This window comes from Magnolia sinica, chromosome 18 (genome assembly GCF_029962835.1).
Source record: "Magnolia sinica isolate HGM2019 chromosome 18, MsV1, whole genome shotgun sequence".
Lineage (NCBI taxonomy): Eukaryota > Viridiplantae > Streptophyta > Magnoliopsida > Magnoliales > Magnoliaceae > Magnolia > Magnolia sinica.
The window spans coordinates 52,468,398-52,488,619 of NC_080590.1; the positions used below are offsets into that span (position 1 = coordinate 52,468,398).

Consider the following 20,222-nt stretch of genomic DNA (forward strand, 5'->3'; position numbering starts at 1 on the left):
TATAATCAAACTAGAATCCAAGAGAGTTCAACCAAACATGAATCAAAACAAAGCAAATATCCCAATCATGCTACAAGCTTTACCTCTTAGCCTTAGCTAAGAGGTTTAGCCAACCATAGACATGATTAAACTAAAGACTCTTAAACAAAACATCAACTAAGGAAGAAGAAAAACTCTCGGACGGTGGCTCCACCCTTTTGCTCCAGTCCTTAAACCCTGGAAGATGCTCAGGAACGTCGTAGGGACTCCTATTTATAGTTGTGCATCCCCCTCTCATGCACCAACTTGAAATTTTCGGAAACCGCTTGCGAAAGGCCTCAATTTACTCAATCCGCATCGGTCCTGCGTTACAACTCTGCGCGATTTTGGTAGCACCGAAGCTGGCTTCAGTAGCACTGAAGTCGTATCTGAAATTTATCACACCTGAAATTGTACGTGCAGAGTACTTAGGTAGCTATCGAAATTGGCTTAGGTAGCACCGAATTAAGCTATTTTCTTGCTGGACTGTTTTGTGCACTTTAGGTAGCTACCAAAGTTGGCTTAGGTGGCATCGAAATGGGCTGTTTTTCTGCTGTTTAACTTGTGCTTTTGCCAATCTTTTCTCCATCCTTTGTACTTGGTTTCTTAGGATCTTTGGCATGAGAATTCTCCGTTTTTGGTCCCTAAGGTCCCTCCTTTGCCTTGGTGATTCTTGAGCACTAAATCCATGCTTTTAGCATCCTTTTCAATCCAAGCTCTTAAATTCACCTTGCAACACAAACATGATTAAAATAGAACATTAAGCATTATCATGTTCATAAAACCAAGTAATAAATGGGAGATAATATGCAATATTTGACCCTCAACAAACTGTCGTGTTCCTGCAGGTGAGAGTCTCTGCCACTTTTTTTCTTTTCTTTTTTCTTTTTGTCATCAACGGAACAGTCATGCAGCTATGATTTGCATTCGTCTGCCCTCAATGGGTGAAATGTGGTCATAATCAATGCTTGAAGTCAGTGTGTTACATGACATATTGTTCACTACCAATACTGCTGTCTTGCCCCATATTGCCCTGTATTAGGCTTTTTTTTTTTGGGCTGATACACCTGTATTGTCCATGGGCAATACTGTACATATCGGGTTTTGGATGGTACTTTAAACCTTGGTCATAATGTCATTTATATTTTCCTAATCTTGTGAGTCATGATTCAGCCATTAGCAGATGATGATACAGATTACATTAAAAGAAAAAGAAAAAAAAAGATTTTCAGGCATTACATAATTCTGAAACTAAGATTTCATCACTTCCTTTTTTTCTCTTTCTTTCTTTGTTTTCTTACAAAATCCTTTCATGATGGAAGTTGAAGTCTGCTAAGGAGTGTGCAACTACTTACCTGACTAGCATGAAATCGATGGCACCAAAGTGTGTCACTGGTACCTTGTCACTATGGGGCAATTGCCAAACCCTGATGAATTGTAGGGCATCTACTATAAAATCTGGGGCATGAGCTTGGGCGCAGCAGCGGCCATTGATGCTGATCTTGGTGGTAGTAGCCGCCAGCAAATATCCAAATGGGAACCATGAAGAGGTGCTCAGTGGGCTCGTTTTGAACTTCATGCTCTAGACATCATTGTTTGCAGATTCCCTGTTGTGGGTAGCTAGCAATAGTTGTGCTGAGGTGCCGTGTGGGGCTTGTCCGTGTTCGCATGTGGGTTTTCTTGGTAATGATTTTATTGGCTTTTTCACTTCTTTTTTTTGGCAGCCAGCTACTCAAGCATGACTTTTCAGGTATGTGGGTGCTTCATGCTTGGTGGATTTCCTAACAATTGCCCCTAATCACCTACTTTGCTTTCTTGTCCATTTGGCCATGCATGTAATAGTTGGGCTGGGAGGAAATAGTAGGTGCAATTTGTTGAAAGTGAATATACATAATGTATATTCGACTGAGAATATAACAGCTACTTGCTTGTTGAAAGTGCTCAATGTTTGGTGGTTGGGACCTTGGATGTGGTGGTCCACCACGTGGATGGGCCAATCCTAGAAAATCGTGGTGGCTAGTAGATCCAAGCTGTCCAATGGTTGTGATTCTAGATCGTTGAATGTAGATGATTAATTTCCTAAAAAAGAAAAGAAAAGAAAAGAATAGTTGGGCAGACCAGCAGTGGGAAGATGACCTTGATCGGCATTCGGCGCATTGTTTCGTCTGGTGGAGCTGGCAGGGGGGAAAATCATCATCAATGGCCTCAACATCTCCACGATCGGTCTTCATGATCTGAGATCTCATTTCATTGGATTTTGATCTGGGGCAGTATGGTGAAACTGCAGTTTGGGTTGTCCGTTCTGTCCTAGAATGCAAGTGGAGTCAATGACCATCGATGAAAATATTGCAGCCACCCATGCTTCTGTGGACACCCAAATGGTCACCATGGGTTTTTCTCTGTTCTAAGGATTTGTGGGATTGATTGAATTTTGGCATTTGATTCTTGTTGTTGCTGTTTGGGATGAAGGTGTGGGGGACTTGGCAGTGCCCGGAAGCTAACAATGAAGGATGCCCTAGACTATCTGAGGGCAGCGAAGAAAATATTTCTAGATAGAAGGGAGAAATACGATGAGCTTCTCCAACTCATGAAAGATTTCAAGGCCCAAAGGTTTGAAATTGACTGATTGTTTACACCATTTTCTTTTCTCCTTCAATATCTGCAGCTTATTCATTTGATATGTATATTTTTTTTTACTGGTGTTTGGTTACAGGATCAGCGCCACTTCTGTTGTATGGGGGGTAAAAGTTTTATTAAAAGACTACCCAAAACTCATCTTGGGTTTCAATACCTTCTTGCCTAAAGGATACGAGATTACCCTCGACGATGAGACTCTGACAGAAAAGATCGCGATAACTTTTGTCGACCGAGACAAGGTGAGAATTCCGTCTCAGCTGCATTGCACGGGGTGAGTTTGTGGCGGATGCAATGAGCAACTACCAAAGCATGGTCAAGAGACAGATGGGACCTTCCTGTTCATATCTGAATTTGGAATTTAGACTGAAGAAGTTGGGAAAAACCAGGCTGCTCAATGCAGGTTCTGTTTTCCATGCTGACCCAAACATCAACTGTGAGCATGTTTGGGAAGTCCCAACAACTATGATTTGGTCGTATAATCTGACACATCATCAATTATGATTATGAAAAGGCCTGCGATTTCAATGGCACTAGTTTCTTTGTGGGATTCTTATGATTTGACTTTTATCCTTTATTTTTGTAGACTCGGTTCCAGCATGATGAGCAAGTTTACATATCATTCTTAGAAATTCTAAGTATGCACGGAATTGAGCGCATCTCCATAAGTGATGTCTACGAAAAGGTATATGCATGGGACAATACACTTCCGTTTTCGAATTTTGTGTTAGTAATGGGATTTTCATGTTTTTATTTTCCTGTTGTTGAAGATTGTGTTAGGAATACTTTAATTGTTTGTTTTCAGGTAGCCTTGCTTTTTAAGGAACATCAAGATTTGCTAGAGGATTTTGCAAGCATCCTACCTGAAGCTGCTGGGGTGGATCCTATGCAGCATGCTCTGGTCAGAAGAAATTCATCTGGAAATTCAATACCTCATACATGTCAACTTTTGCATTCTAAGCACTAATTTTTGTTGAAAACCATGGAGAGTATTTGCTATTGGTCTTTTATAGTAGAGAGTGAATGAGCTTGACCAAATGTTTCTTTTCTGTTTGTAAGAATCTTTTCATGATCACTTTTTTGGAAAAGCGGATCCTTTCATGATCATGGACCTTCAATGCTTTATGCTATTTGCTTTGAAAGCAATTATCCACATGCTCACCAGCCTCCGCCAGCCCCATATACTTGACTTGATGTCATTCATTCTTTCTCCTGTATGCATTCCAGCATTGAATTTCTTTGCCAATGGGCACAACTAAAATTTAGAGTGAACATTCTGTTACAGTTTCTGTTATAGGGTGGTGCCTCAATGGTTTTGTATACAATTCCTCAATCGATTGAAATATGGGCCTGTAACAGTTTCGATTCATGGGCTGTTACAGTGAACAATTTTCATGTCTCAGGTTAATGATGTTTACCGATTTCTTGAGTGTTGAAGCTTGAAAGTGGCACCATATGTTTAAAATGCTGATTTTTCTGTAATATCGGTCATTTACTGCTGTTTATGTACTAACACTGCCTTCTCTTATACAGAATTATTGTTTTTTCTACCTCTTCTCTGAGGACAGCTATAAAACATGTGGACCTAGGAGGTACGGAGATCTTACTGATGTCCCTCGATTGTTCATTGTCCGGTACAAAAGAAATTCTACAAGGGATGATGCAAAGGTCAAGAAAAATCCCAAAACCATCTGGTTTTCATTTCAAGAGGAGGATCTCAATCTTGCATTCCAGCTTGTAACCAAAAACATGTTCTTTGCACTGAAAATAACAAGCTTTATAACTTGTAGGTGAATAAGTATGCCTTTTTTGGTGGACAAGATTCTATTGAGAACCACAGAAAATATGGAGCAAATCTAGAGGTAATAGTTTCTTGCCTTCTCTTTTCATCATGGAGATGCATATTATTAAGAAGGGATGGTTCCTGTTTCTTGCCTTCTCTTGATGGGTTTTCTGTTATAGAAGCTATAACTGGAAAAAGCTCCTTCAATTTCAAGATTGTTTTTACTTTTGATGTTTTTACTTTTCTGTTGGTCACAAACTTTTTTTTATTAAGTTGTGAAAGAGAAATGCCCCCACACTCTTTGTCAGGGCATATATCTGTAGGATCCGTGAGATTCATCGGTCTGTCCAATTAGAGTTTGTGTCCTGTCCTAAAAATCAGGCCAGTTGAATCAGCAAGTGGCAAAATGTATGTTGAATGTAGGCTGCTGGTTCTCTCTTTTTCTAACTGCCCATTTTATGTACTTTTGGCCCATCTGATGAATGGACCACCTGATTCTTGGGCTATGGAACAAACCTTTTGGGAACAAAATTATTGGAACGTAGTGTTCTATGTTTTGGGAACAAAAACTATTTGGCTCAACATTTTAAATCCTACTCGCAATGGCTTACCATTGACGCCCAAATTTGGTTCGACAATCCACCTCAGGTTGGTTTGTCATATGCAAATGGCATATGTTTGTTGATTGAAATGGTCTCTTGTACTATTCTAGTATGCTTTTTAAGAGATTAGACAAAGAAATTAGTGTTGTCCTTGTTTTGTATTCACATTTCGTATGAATTGAGTCATTGCCCTTTTTAGATATTTTCCAGTGAGCACCTTCCTAACCCACAGCTATCTCATAGATGGTTTGGAAGTGAGGAAGACAATCGAGGCACTGGATCAGTTGAGGGGCCTGCCGAGGAGAGGCGATATTGAGGTTGGGGAGATTCCGAGTTTGGTGGATCTCGGGCTCCGCCCAACTACGACGATGTCTCAGGTTCGGCGATCATAACTTATCTTCTCTGATCCTTTGTTTTTTCTTTTGAATTCTTAGAATTAGACTTGATAGAAAGAAGAATGCTACTATCCAGCACCAATGAATGCATCTGTAATGCACATGTAGCTCATGTGTGTGGTGATTGATACTGTGGATTTAGTGGGCCCACTTGCAGATTGATTGCATTCCCAAAATGAAAGCAATCAAACTATGGTATCGATTGGATTAAAAAAAATGGATGACTAAAACAAAGTCAAGGAAGAAATAAGTAACTTTCCACATTTAGTGGATAAAGTTCACAGTGATTGCACAGTTGTTTTTTTTCCCAATGACTGCATGATTGCAACTGCTGGTTATGATAGATAGGGTGTTGCTGATCATGCAAATAATCTAGCTTAAAAAATTTGTAGTAACTTGACCAATTCAATTAAAGCTTTAGACGTAGACATATTGACAGGTGTTGGCACAGTGTTGGTAAGTCATAATGCTGTCATTCAATTGATTCCTGAAATTTATTTTTATTTTCCAATGACAGGTGATTATTGTAATATCTCCCCTGGTCTTTATATTGGTTATTCTCTCTACAGAATTATACTTTCTCCTTTCATTGTATTCCTTGGTCATAATGTTTATCTGGATGTTATGCTTTGGTCATCTAAAGGCAATAACTTTCCATCATTTAGGCTGCAGTTATTGGTTGAGTTTTAGAGCCCTGTCTATGTCTATCTGCCTGACTATGCATGTATGCAATGTTTGTGGGATGAGAATGTTTTTCCATAACAATCTTAAATCATGTTAGAGATATCAAAGATCCAGAACATCCTTATTCTCGAGGAATTGAAAGTGCTTACAGAAGATGCAGTTGAGGTGAATGATAAGCAAAGTCATGTTAGGCAAGTCCATGGCTTATGCTGCTTTTAAGTTGTCCTGTATTCACACAGCATTTTCAATCATGTTTGTTGCCATGTTTTTCATTGTTGGTGTGCTAAAAGAATGAAACCCTGGTTTCTGAAACAGGGTCACATTCACTTCTACAGTTGAACATTGCAGTGTGGCTACTGTTATTGGCCATTGCATATGCGTCAAACTAATGCGTAGTCTACCTTCTCGTTACAAGGTATGTTGCTTATTGCTTCACTTTTGGTAAGCTAAGGTTGAAGAAGGAACTGGATATGTTGTAGTTTTTTGTAGTTCTATTGAGAAACTAATTGGGTCAAGATGACACTGCTATCGGTTATTCTTTCTATCATATGCGTATAAGACACATGGTGGGACATGGGGCATGTAACACTTGCAGCCAATCTGTTGTAATGCCATGCCTATTTCCAGCTATCAATTCAGACAACAGAACTTATAAAATCTTCCAACTTTGTTTTGGTTTCAAGCTTCTTTTTTTTCCCTAATGACAATTGGAGCATTCTTAAACATTTAACTAATGGCAATTTCATCATTTGATTATTTCACACCTAACCATCTATCACGTTCTTGTACGAGAGAAAAAAAAAAAAAAACCTCCACGATATTTGGTGTATGGATGGGGACATCAAATTGTATGTCAGTGTATTTTGGTCATGTTATTGCTGCTTGAAATCAGGGATGATGTTGAATATGTATGAAGGAGCATTTCTTATGCTCCTCTCAATATACTTTGAGCAGGATGTGTTGTATCTTCTGACTTTTCTACCTAGAAAACCAATCCAAGATGTTTCTCCCAGTCCAAAACCCCACTTGATTTAGGAAACTTCACCTCCATTTCCTTATATCGATTCCACGGTCCATTTGAATTACATAAACCTCAATGAGCTTCCTCTAAAATTTTTGTTTGTTAATTTGCTTCTATTCATTTTATTGGTGAATTTCCTTCTGTTTGTAAATTTTGACACTATAAAATCTAGATCCTTTTGAACATATAACTTGTAGACAGTTCCTTTCAGAAATAGTGGTACGTAGTTCTATAAAATCTGAACCCGGTGCATTGGAGGCGAGATTCTGTTATCTTTGCTGTATGATTCCTCATCATTCTGTTTTCCTTTTTTTTGGCTTTCTGTGCTTCTCTATATTGGTTATGTCGATGGGTTTCAAAAGTTCTGATTGTTGTTTTGCTTTAGTTCTTTTCTTCTTTGATTTCTTGGGGAGTTTGATACTCTCTTTTGGGGATTTTATTGCTTTTCTTAATTTTGAGTGGGTTTCTTGAATTTTGATTCTTTTTGCTCTGTACTTTGGTCTGTCTTTTTCCATGTTCTGAGGAATCTGATGATGGGCCTTTTTCTATTGTTGAGTTTTACAGCTTTCCTATACTTGTTTGATCATGGGTTTTTTAGATTTTAACTTCTTTTTTTTTTCTCATCATGTTGTCGGTATTTTTGTGGGTCCTATTGCAAGTTCGTTACTGATATTGGGAAATGTTGGGGTAATTCTGGGGTTGCTTCCTGCTCAGGTTTCTTGGACTGTCTATGCTCTTGTCAAGTAAGCAGTTTTTTTGCCATCTTATTTTACATGAATGATTGCTTCATTTGGTTTTGTAGCTTGATTTCTATGTGGGTTCTGAAATTCATGTCGATTGTTTTATCTCAATTCCTGTGGATTGGTGATTTTGATTTGCAAAACGTAGGTAACGTGGTTGTGATTGGTAGTGCAATTTCTTGAAATGCAGTTTCTTCCTTTCAAATCAAACTTGAAAGTGACATAATTGCTGTTTGGAGCCTCATCCCACAATATGAATACTAACTAATTGCAATTTGGTCATTTCCACCTTATTGAACTTGTTATTGCAATTTAATTGGATAGTGCATCCAAACGTTGCCTAAATAGTTTGTGTTGGATTAGATGTATCAAACTCACGTGAACATACAACCTAAACTGATTCTACGAAAATAAACCATTGGGCTGAGACACTGAAGACAAAACAGAATCATGTAATGAATGTAGCACTCTTGGGTTGTTCTCAACAATGGGATGCAAGGTGTCATTTAGGAGGGTCCACTGATTGATGGTTTGGTTATGCAGGACTAAACGGTTTGATGCGGCTCTCAAATTTGCCTTCCTGTTTGCTCTACCCCCACTGTTTGGTCTTTGGTTGATTCTCAGTATTGTTGGAAGTGTCCTTGTTGGAGTGGGTTATGGGTTCTTCGTGCCATGGTTTTCGACTTTTGAGGCCTTTAAACAGGTTGGGGAGTCAAAAGTTCTTGCACTGCATTGTGGTAATAGTTTCAATTAGCGCTAGATGCTTCTTTTTTTTTTTTTTTTTCTTTCTTGTCCACTTGTATTTTTTGGTTGCAATTAGTTTGATTTGAATAATTCATCAATAAATTGGGCTGGAAATTGAAAATTTGCGGCGGTTTTCAACCGTCCTTAATTTTTTGCAATGCCCTACTTCAGGAACGATTTTGAACCGTTTCAAAATTTTCAATTTAGGAACGGTTGAGTTTTTGCGACGCCCTATTTAGCTACGGTTGAAAACCGTTCCTAAAGAGGGATTTTGGTGTACTATTCCTTGGGTTCAAGTGGAGTGGATCATCCATACATGGACCCCACATGCCTTATATATATATAAATGATGACAAACGCTGGAACAGTCAGCGAACGCTGCTACCCCATGTTCACGAGGGCAGAAGCCCTTTTGGGTGTTAAAAGGAGGTCCCACTGGTGGGACCACCATGACGTATATGTCCATCTTGCCATATCATTTTAAGGGTATGCCTACAGATGAGATAGATCGACATCTCAAGTGTAGTGGAGATAGTGGCATCCACTGTTGAAATCTTCCCAGGACCTACCTTGATGTTTATGTTTCATTTATGCCATCCATCTATTTAGCCAGGTCATTTTAGGCCATGTTCCCATAAATGAAACATATTCAAATCTCGGGTGGACCACATCACAGGAAACAGTTGGGGCAAAGATGTGCATCATTGAAACCTTTCTAATGCCCTGCCATGCTGTTTATTCACCATCCAATCCTACTAATAAGGTCACGTGATCCAGGGTGGAGTGAAAACACAAGTATCAGCTTCAGCAGAAGCTCAATAGGCCCCACTAGAAGCAATGGAGATTGAACGACTATTGTTAATCCGTCCAACGGCCAACCTTACCGCATGCATTGCACAAGCAAGTGGACCTTGCCATTGTTTACAGTGATGGGAACAACCCTCACGTTGGGACTTTTCAGGGGCCCATTGTATATCCACACTCTCCTTCCATTTTCCATATTATATGAGGCAGGGCCCACCTTGATTTTATCTACCACCCAACCTATTCATGGAGCCACGTGGGACCTGGGGGAAGAGAAAACATAAATATCGGCACGATCCAACAACTCCTAGTAGGGCCCACCATGGTGGGGGTGTTGCACGTCTACCATGATATGTGAGTTTATTCACTCAATTCATCCAGGGGCGGGTCCCACTATGATGTATTTTATGCACTGTTTCATCTATCCTGACAAAATATTTCAGGGAAGAGGTCACCTAAATGTACGTATTTTATTCATGCCATCCATCTGTATTTACATATCATTTTTGAGCTTGAAACCACCTTGATGTATATATTTTCTCCGGCCTAAGAATGGAGCCGTTGCAAGACTCAAATAAACCATGCCACATGGATATTTATATTTTTAGTAGGATCGCCATTCGGATCCCACTCTCTTTATATTGAGTCATTTAAGGCCAATTATCATGTGTTATGTACCTACTTATATATATGAATAAGAATATGTATGTATGTGCCATGATTGGTAATGTGACACAAGATCTTCTCATTCATAGACAGTTTCTTAGGATACAATCAAATCAAGATGGCCGCTGAAGATTGCAAGAAGACTTTGTTTATCACGTCATGGGGAACATTCTGCTAGAGGGTTATGTTGTTCGGGTTGAAGAACGCGAGAGCTACATACCAACGAGCAATGACAGCCTTGTTCCACGATATAATGAACAAGGAAATGGAAGTATACGTTAATGACATGATCGTTAAGTGTCGTACGATTGAAGGACATTTTGAAGACATGAAGAAGCTTTTCGACATGCTAGAAAAATACACATTTCGACTTAACCCTAAAAAATGTCTCTTCGGTGCAACCAGAGGCAAATTTCTCGACTTTATAGTTAGTGAGGAAAGCATCAGGGTCGACGAAACAAAGACAAGCCATGATCGAGATACCACCTCCAAGAACAGAAAAAGAAATTGGTGGCTTCCTTGGCAGAATCCAGTACATCAGCTGCTTCATCACAAAACTCATTCCTATCTGCGAGCCACTATTCATGCTCCTTCAAAAGAACTCGCCTAATGAATGGAACGATAATTGTCAAGCCAACTTCGATCATATCAAAAGATATATCAGGGATCCTCTAGTTTTAGTGCCACTAACTCCCAGATGACCTTTACTATTATATATTTCGGTAGTAGCAGATGCCATTGGTTGCGTCCTTGGCTAACTCGACGAAACAGGAAGGAAAGAACAAACAATATACTATTTAAGTTGCAAGTTCACTGATTACGAGACTAGATATTCAACACTTGTGAAGACATGCCTAGCCCTAGTCTAGGTAACTCAGTGACTCTGACAATACATGATCGCATATCATATCCTTCCCCTCGCTCATATGGATCCACTCAAATACCTATTCGAGAAGCCAACACTCACCGGAAGGATAGTAAAATGGCAGTTACTTCTGTTTGAGTTCAACATTACCTATGTTACTTAGAAGGCAATCAAGGGACAAGCCATCGCTGATCATCTCGCCCGCCCACTCACTACCCAATTACCAGTAACTGAAGACCTTCTTCCCTAGTGAAGATTTTTTATTCATTGAGGAACAAGAAAGAAAGGCAGACGAGTGGACACTATTCTTCGATGGTGCAACAAACTCCAAGGGAAGTAGAATCAGAGTTATCCTCTACTCTCCCAATGATGTCCCAATTCCTATCTCTAGGCGAATAGCATTCGAATGCACTAACAACATGACAGATCACGAAGCTTGCATCGTTCATCTAAAAGAGGCCAAAATCTTTGGTGTAAAGAAGCTACGAGTATTCAGAGACTCACAACTTATCATCAACTAGACCAATGGCGACCGGAAGACTAAAGATGAGAAGTTGGTACCATATTACGTATACCTCGGAAATCTGATAGAAGAATTCAAAGAAGTCACCTTCTCATAAATGCCATGAGCAAAGAATCAATTCGCAGACTCTCTCACCACGTTAGCATCAATGCTGGAGATTTCAAGAGGTGCTTCAGAATGAGAGCTCACAATTGAACTTCAAGAAGAACCTGCCTTCTGCCTGCAAATTGAAGAGGTTGAGGCCACCCGTATCAATAAATCCTGGTATATCGACATCAAATGGTATTTGGAAAGCCAGAAATACCTGGAAGAACCTACATTAACCGACCACCGAACCATCCAATGTTTGACGAGATAGTTCACAATCAACAGTGGAATTCTTTACAAGTGATCCTATAATCAAAATCTCCTTAGATGTATCGAAGAATTCGAAGTTAAAAAGATTATAGAAGAAATTCATGACATAGTGTGTAGCCCGCACATGAATGGACACATAATGGCAAATAAGATTCTACGACTCGGCTACTACTTGAGAAAGTAGGGTGCAAATTTACCAAGTTTGATCGTGTCCTTAAAGTTTCAAAAGGGGCACTCATAGTCATGAATGCGCAAAGGAATAAAAACCTTTACAAGTTGATCAGGAGTACTTTATCGGATGGAAATGCAACAACTGTAGCGGATTTCACGTTTGCACGTATGCAGCATGCAGGCTTAGGCCACATGAGCGAGTGGGACATGAATGTACTTTCTGACTATTGTTTAATTCTAACTTTTAAAAGTATTAATTTTATTATATGCAAGCATTATATATATATTAAACAGTTGGTGTTGTCTTTTAAATCTAGGAAACATGTTTTTAACATGGTTTTAGATTATATACATTCTAATGTATGGGGGCCAATGCCTATGGTTTTTGGTGGAGGGTCATCATGATTTGTCATATTCATTAACAACTATTCTAGAAAAGTGCGGGTTTATTTTATAAAAAATAAATTTGATGTTTTCACCAACTTCAAGCAGTGGAAAGCGATTATAGAAAAACAATTAGGGCAAAAGGTGAAAGTGTTGAGGATAGACAATGGTGGAGAATTCACTTCTGGGGAATTCAATTAGTATTGTAAATATGAAGGGATCGTGATGCACAACATAGTGCACCACTGGTGAATGTCAAATATTGCAAATTTCCTCCTTGTTGTTCTTTGGTTTTGGGAACATAAATACACTTATTGATCTATTTTCATATGTTTTATCTTGCGAAGTGATTTTGTAAGGCCCGTATCTTGGTCTGTACCGTTCCTTAGACTCCCACAATCCTCGTTGAATTTCGGCAACCTCTAACCTGTAGACAGCGTTTGCTCGCAACCCTAAATCGCATCTCATAGATCTGAGTCGACTCGACCCGAGACTTGTACTATAGCGACCACACCATTACTGCGGTTCCAACGCCGTGTCTTGCGCACCAATGCGATATCCAGTTTAGGAGTTATGGGTCTGTGCTTATCTCGAAGAAACGCCGTACGTTGCAAATCCTGAGAGAATCTCTACCGAATCTATTACATCAATCAATCAATCACAAAAAAAGTACATCCCATCACAACCCATACCTGGCCCATCCCTCTCTTACCAACAAGGTATGACACCCATCACTCTCTCATCCAAAAATCAACACAACACATACCTCTCATGTCATTCTTTTTACACACCCATCCCTCTCTCCTTACATCTTTCATTTTCACTCATTCCATTCTCTAACATTTTTCCTAGCAACCAAGAGAGAAAAAGACTAAGTAGAGAAAAGAGAAAGAAGCCAAGTGTGTGGCCCACTTCCTACCCCAAAACTCTCAATCCAACCCTTAATCTTAATCATCCTTCATCAAAGAAGAAGCCAAGGAGCTTAGCATCTCAAGGAACTAAGAAGAAGTGTAATCGGTGAGTGTTTTGTACGATTAGATTTCAATTTTAGTGATGGACAAAGTGGGGCCTACTGATTGATGGTATGGATCCTATTGGGACCCATCTTGATGTATGTATTGTAATCTTAGGAGGGCTCATAGTGGCGGAGCCCTCCATTACACGTCTCTCTCTCTCTCTCTCTCTCTCTCTCTCTCTCTCTCCCCATATTTGTGGCTCACCTTGATGCATGAATTTTATCCACGTTGTCCACGAGATGGGCCCACCTTGCTGGACTGTCTAGCGGACGGGCTTGCTGCTTGTCTGTCTGGACAGGCCTGGATGAAGGAAATCACAAATATCAGTTGATCCAAAACTTTGGTGGGCCACCACATGGACCCACCTTGATGTATATGATGTATATCCTCACTGTCCAGATCCTGGACGGTGGGGACTGCTAAGATGTATGTGCCTGTCCACGCCGTCCACACGTGGACGGTGGGACCCACATGATGTAGGTGTTGTATTCACATCGTCCGTCCATTTTGCTGGATTGGTGGGCCACACGTGTGGACCCACCTAATGTATCTTTTGTATCTGCATCATCCATGGGATCATGGATGGTGGGGCTTGCTGCATGTGTGGCAGTCCACACCGTCTAGTCCACTGGATGGTGGGACCCACCAAATGTATATGTATTACATCCACACCGTCCAGCTGATGGACGTGGGGTCCACCGTGATGTAAGTGTTTTATCCACTCTGTCCAGTCCATGGACGTGGACCCCACACATGATGTATGTGTTTCATATCCACACCGTGCATCCGTGGGACCCAACAGTGATGTATGTATTATATATACACCGTCCATCTGTGTGGACTCCTGTCCATGCTGTCCACACGTGGACAGTGGGACCCACATGATGCATGTGTTATATCCATACCGTCCAATCATCTGTAGAGATCGTTTTATGGCATTACAAAGAGAATGAGATAGATCTAAATTTCAAGTGGGACCCACCATTATGTATTTTATCCACGCTGTCCAGCAGCCGTGGGTCCCAACTTTATGTAAGCGTTGTATTCACGCCATCTGTCCATTTTTTGGACGTGGGACCCACCCTACACGTGCTGCACGTGTGGGGGTGGGGCCCACCTTGAGGTATGTGTTGTATATCCTCACCGTCTGGCCATGGATGGTGGGCCCACCTGCTGTGTAAATGCAGGGCCCACCTGCTGTATGATCTGGGCCCACCTGATCTGTTCAGGCCCCCTTGATGTGTATGTTGTACACGCTGCCCATCTATTTTTACTGAATCATGGGCTGCCCCATAAGGCCCAATATGATGTATGTGAGGCCCACGTGATGAGGCCTAATGCGATGTATGTAAGGTCCAATGTGATGTATATAAGGCCCATGTGATGTATATGAGGCCCTTGAGTGAAGCCCACCTGATGAGGCCCTTGAGTGAGGCCCACGTGATGAGGCCCAATGTGATGTATGTGAGGCCCATGTGATAAGGCCCAATGTGATGTATATGAGGCCCTTGAGTGAGGCCCAATGTGATGTATGTGAGGCCCATGTGATGAGGCCCAATGTGATTTATGTGAGGCCCATGTGATAAGGCCCAATGCGATATATGTAAGGCCCAATGTGATGTATATGAGGCCCTTGAGTGAGGCGCAATGTGATGTATATGAGGCCCATGTGATGAGGCCCAATGTGATGTATGTGAGGCCCTTGTAATGAGGCCCAATGTGAGGTATGTGAGGCCCATTGTGATGCTTATGAGGCCCTTGTGTGAGGCCTAATGTGATGTATGGCCCATTGCATTATATATATGAGGCCCAATTGTGATATGTGAATCCACCATGATGAGTGTGATAATGTTCATGATGCCCATCTATCTCCTAGTTACTATAAGGACCACGGACCCCATTATAGGATAGGTCCCAAATGAGCCACACCTTGGGAGCAATGGTGGTTAAATATCCACGTTGCAAACGGTGGTTAAATGTCCTCGTTGTACACCTCCCTAAGGCCCATTGTTAGGCCTATTCTCATCTCCTCTTGGGCTATCCCAAATCATTGGGCCCCCATAATTGTTAGGCCCATTCTTGATATGAGTAGGCCATCTAGGCCCATCCTCGATATGAGGAGAGTATATCATCATCATGATTCATGTCTATGCGCATCATATGTATGCTTGATATGAGAAGTGATTGATCATAGCATATGCCATTGGGCAGATTGTTTATGGGACTCTCTGAGAGACGGAGTTGCCCCTCATGAGCGCGCGGTATGCGCATGATTGATGCATGACTGGATAGAGTGACTCATGCACCTTGCATTTGTGTGATATGATTACTGTATGCCCTAGTAATATCAGGGTTGTGGCCTCCATAGGCACATCGTGGATGGCAGGATTGGATATCGAAAATACTTTTTACCAGCACTGGGGCACTATGGATGTCCCTGGGTGAAAGTCCCAAATCCCTTATGGTACTAAGAGGATGCTTCAACGTCGAGATCGAATGGATGTATGAGCGCATGAGTGCCGAATATCATTAGGTCGTGTCTCCCACTATGTCGTGGTTGGTTGAAAGGGGGTGTGGGCTTATTTACCAGAGGGTAGGGGGCAAAGCTAGGCTGACTTTGACTAACTCGTAAATGGGTCCGCTATTGACATGCTGGGTAGATATTGTCTGACTACTGGTCAGGTGGACCGTGAAGTCTTTTACACTTGCATGGTTACGTGTCCAGTTGGGCCGGTAATCTCGTGTAGAGTGTACTAAACCCCGTTGATATTCCAAAGATGAATTGTATTAATATGTAGATTCAGATGAGGACTGACATGCTTGAGTTGCATTTTTCATATGACATTTGGCCATGTAGGCCTTGTATCGCATAGCCTTGGTACGACTGATAGCATTCATGGGCATGCCAGCATATTTTCACATTACTCTAATATTGTATACTTGACACTTACCTTGCGCACACACTTACACCACCCTCTAAGCTTTCTATAAGCTTATGCACGATCGTTGAGTGCAGGTGACACTAGGACGCCGCAACAGCATTGAGATTGGAGCATGCAGCTGTCTTTTAGAGCTTTTGATATTGATATTGTATTTCCCTTATGCATTGTACTTAAAGTTTTTTATTATAATGGATATGTGGTGATGTTGTTGGTTGTTGTTTGTGGGTTATGCTTATGGTTATACTTCTTATGAGATAAATGCATGTTGGAAATCCTCCTTGTATGATCTCAGGATCGGAACCTGGTATATGGGTGCCAGGAACCGAGAATGGGGTACTCAGAGCCTGTTGGTCCCGGATTCGGCGATCGAGAATTTTGTGAGCCCGGTTTCCAAGTCTGGGGCTTGACAGAAGTTAATATCAAAACATAACTTGGGAATAACCTAGAATAACATCACATATCTGATATGAGCTTAGAACAATTAGGTCCCAAGTGCGTAACCTTCTGGTTTAGTTCCCTAACGTCTGAGCCTTCGAGGGTTTTCAAAGTTGATAGGCACCTTTGTTCTTTTCTGTAGGTCATGCCACCTAGGCGAGGCACCCGAGGCGCCCGAGCGACCCGTGCGGCTCCTGCTTCACCACCGTAGTTCCCGTTCCCCCACCTAAGCCTCATGCTCTCACACCCGAGACTCCTTTAGATCCTGCACCCCTGTTCGAGACCAAATCAACGATTAAGGGGCTGATTTTTTGGTCACTTTTACAATGATCTAAGGGTTAAAACTTGACATGTATGATTAATTTATGATACATAGGTATGGTATAAATTTCGCATCAAACGGATCGTGAGAACCACGTAATCTAGAATTCAAGGGTCTAGGTTAATGACATTTTTCATAATTATTGTTGATATGAGAGTTTTGGGAAATATAATGGTTTTACATGGTTATAGGCAAGTTTCTAAGTAATTCTTAGAAAAGAACTTACATCTAAATAATTATGAATAAAGGATTATTAACTAAATTAATTAAGAGAATGTACATATATCAACCAACATAATAGATGGTCAGATGACATGTTAAAAATAAAAAAAACTTAATGGTTAGTATTTTGATCATTTATGCAAGTGGGTGTACGGTTAGTTTTATAAACAGATGATCATAAAGTGGGTTTTTGGAGTGATCAAGAGGTAAAACATGTATACCGTTAAATTCAAGTGACTTGTTCACATGTGTAAGTTTATAAGATTGTAGTTTTCATGGTAAGTTAAGCATATTCATAGGTAGTGAACAAGATGAATAGATCATAATTTCAATTTGATATGTGTACGAGCGGATGCAGATATCAAGTAATTAGTTTACTATGATCAGGTAGTCGAAAATTAAAGTGGATGGTCAAATATCTTTACCTATCAATGGACAATTGGTTGAACGGTTGGTTATGATCGACAAGTGGAAGTACTTGGACATATGATGATCTTGTCTTAAAATCAACGGTCTAATGGCTTGATCTATACATGAAAATAATTTTCAATGGTCAGATTTATATTGGAGAATAGATGTAAGGTTATGATAGTTAAATTAGTACCATACACATGTCCATATTAAGTTAAACTTCATGGTGACACTCGAGAACTTTCAATACTTAGGTGTTGAAAAGTTTGGGTTGTTACATGTACCTCTTTTTTTATCCATGAGAGATCAAGATGACAGCTCATTGAAATCAGTACAATAAATGTTGTACCCGAATAGATTGTTACCAGACAAATTGCAACAAAGACAATTGAGGAGAAAGATTATTGGTTGATTGGGTAAGATCATTAGATTGTTGGACCCCACAGGTGATCAGATCATACCTAAGGACCCCATAAGTTGTTCGATCAGTTTGTAGACCCCATACATGTGCAATCTTTGAATGGACCCACAATCATGTGGTCTGATTGTACTATCCACCAAATCAGGATGTAATACTTAGGTTGAAATGAGCATTGAATTTCCATTCACTCAATTGCACATATATACAACTCAGGAAGATTTCCATGTACTCATTTGAGGCTATATATTAGGAGTGACCAGTTACCATTGACAATGAAATGGGAAACATGAGTGGAAATTCCCATTCCAAGATCATTGATAGCTTGAGGATTATATTGACGCATGAGTCTTGCCTCTAGCAACCATGAACATAGCTAGAATAAAGTTTTCTTATCAATCCTAATGAGAAATCTAATATAATGTTTTGCCACCTATATTGTGCCAAGGATATTTTGCTAAGCATATGAAGCATTATGATGAATTTTGATGTCCTAAATGAAACTAGATTTTAGGTATTTACCATTGACCTAAGTGGTCCAAAGATTAAGGTAATTTACAATAAGTTTCCAAAATTATCTTAAGTTCCAAAGTCACTAAGGTCCTTTTTGGATATCACCTAATAAGTTTATTTTTTTTTATTTTTTAACTTACAACGGTAGATAAGTAACTTATTTGAGATGAGAAACCTTGATTTAAGATTAGTTATAAGTAACTTTTTTACTCAGATGTGCTTAATCACTTCAACTTTTAAGTAGAAACCAAGATAAGCTACTTAAGGCATAAATAACTTAAGTAACTTACGATCCAAACACCCCCTAAGCAGCCAGCTTTGTTCGAACACTTAGTGGGCCCAACTAACATGGGGCGATGTTTGTGAGAAATTGATTTTGTCTATCTATTTTGCTAACTCATGTTGAGACATTATTGAAAATTAAGGCAATTCAAAACTCAAGTAGGGGAATGAAAATAAAAATACCTACTATTGACACCTTCTACAAAGTCATTGTGATGTTTATATGACATCCCAATGATGTTTATATGCCATTCTAAGAAGGTGTTTGACACATCGAATTAGATGGTATTAAGTGGGATGAAATTACTTTTTTGCAATAAATGCACTTGTTCATCGATTGTCTCTTAATGTCATGGGAGTGAGCTATTCATTTTGGTGTTTGGATCATTTATGATGTAGGACTTAAATACATGTTTCGATTCATGTAGTGTTTGGTTTTACATGAAAAACAACTACCAATCTCGAAAATTGCGTTTGAAAACTATAGTGAGAAGTAAGGTGGGGCCCACTTTGATGTTTGTGAGTAATCCACCTCGTCCATCCATTTTGTGAGATCCTTTTAGGACATGTTACCAAAAGTCAAGTGGGCCATACAAGAGGAAAGAGTGGGGAAAGAATTTCCTACCGTTGAAACCTTCCCGAGCTCCACGTTGATGTTTATATGTCATCCCAACCATTTATAAGTTCATTCCTGCCTGAACAACTGACAACATAGAAAACTTTATCGTGATACAAAACTTTTATAGCCATATGAATGTTTCAATGTTGGTTACTCAATCCCCACTGTTTTCTCTTATGTGGCCCACTTGAGATTTAAATTTACCTCATTCTTAGTCGCTTACCCTAAAATGATCTTGTAAAACAGATGGATGGTGTGGATTCCTCACAAATATCAAGTGGGCCAACTTCCCTTACCAGTGCAAGAACTTCCTAGCTCATGCTTTTAGAAGGAAATCCATGGATTTTGCAAATCTCGGTTGAATTGGGGAAAACCCTCCCTAGCCCTCCCTACTCCATGTACAGGATAGAATGTTGGAAACCTATGATGAACCAAACAGGATTTGCGAAATCCATGGGATTTCCTCCTAAAAGCATGAGATGAGCTAGAAGGTTTTACCCTGGGAAAGGAGGTGGGGCCCACCTTGATATTTGTGAGAAATCCACCCCATCCATCTATTTTACAAGATCATTTTAGGGTAAGCAATAAAAAATGAGGTAGATTTAAAACTCAAGTGGGCCACACAAGAGAAAACAGTGGAGATTGAGTGAC

At 40.1% G+C, this 20,222-nt stretch overlaps 1 protein-coding gene across 1 annotated transcript; it reads left to right on the forward strand.

The window, feature by feature from the left end:
- Positions 1 to 2,417: 2,417 nt before the first annotated feature.
- Positions 2,418 to 6,725, forward strand: LOC131232961 (paired amphipathic helix protein Sin3-like 5). The gene is made up of 6 exons (XM_058229504.1): positions 2,418 to 2,628; positions 2,732 to 2,894; positions 3,239 to 3,337; positions 3,458 to 4,514; positions 5,281 to 5,414; positions 6,432 to 6,725. Exons 1-4 carry the CDS (start codon positions 2,522 to 2,524, stop codon positions 3,617 to 3,619), a joined length of 531 nt encoding a protein of 176 aa, XP_058085487.1. The 5' UTR covers positions 2,418 to 2,521; the 3' UTR covers positions 3,620 to 4,514; positions 5,281 to 5,414; positions 6,432 to 6,725.
- The last annotated feature ends 13,497 nt before the right edge of the window (positions 6,726 to 20,222 follow it).

What these genes read in the sequence shown, in the direction of transcription:
- LOC131232961 (XM_058229504.1), top strand. Translation starts at nt 2,522, where the DNA reads ATGAAGGATGCCCTAGACTATCTGAGGGCAGCGAAGAAAATATTTCTA. An exon ending in AAAGATTTCAAGGCCCAAAG is followed by an intron (nt 2,629 to 2,731) that starts GTTTGAAATTGA and finishes GTTTGGTTACAG; the next exon opens with GATCAGCGCCACTTCTGTTG. An exon ending in TAAGTGATGTCTACGAAAAG is followed by an intron (nt 3,338 to 3,457) that starts GTATATGCATGG and finishes GTTTGTTTTCAG; the next exon opens with GTAGCCTTGCTTTTTAAGGA.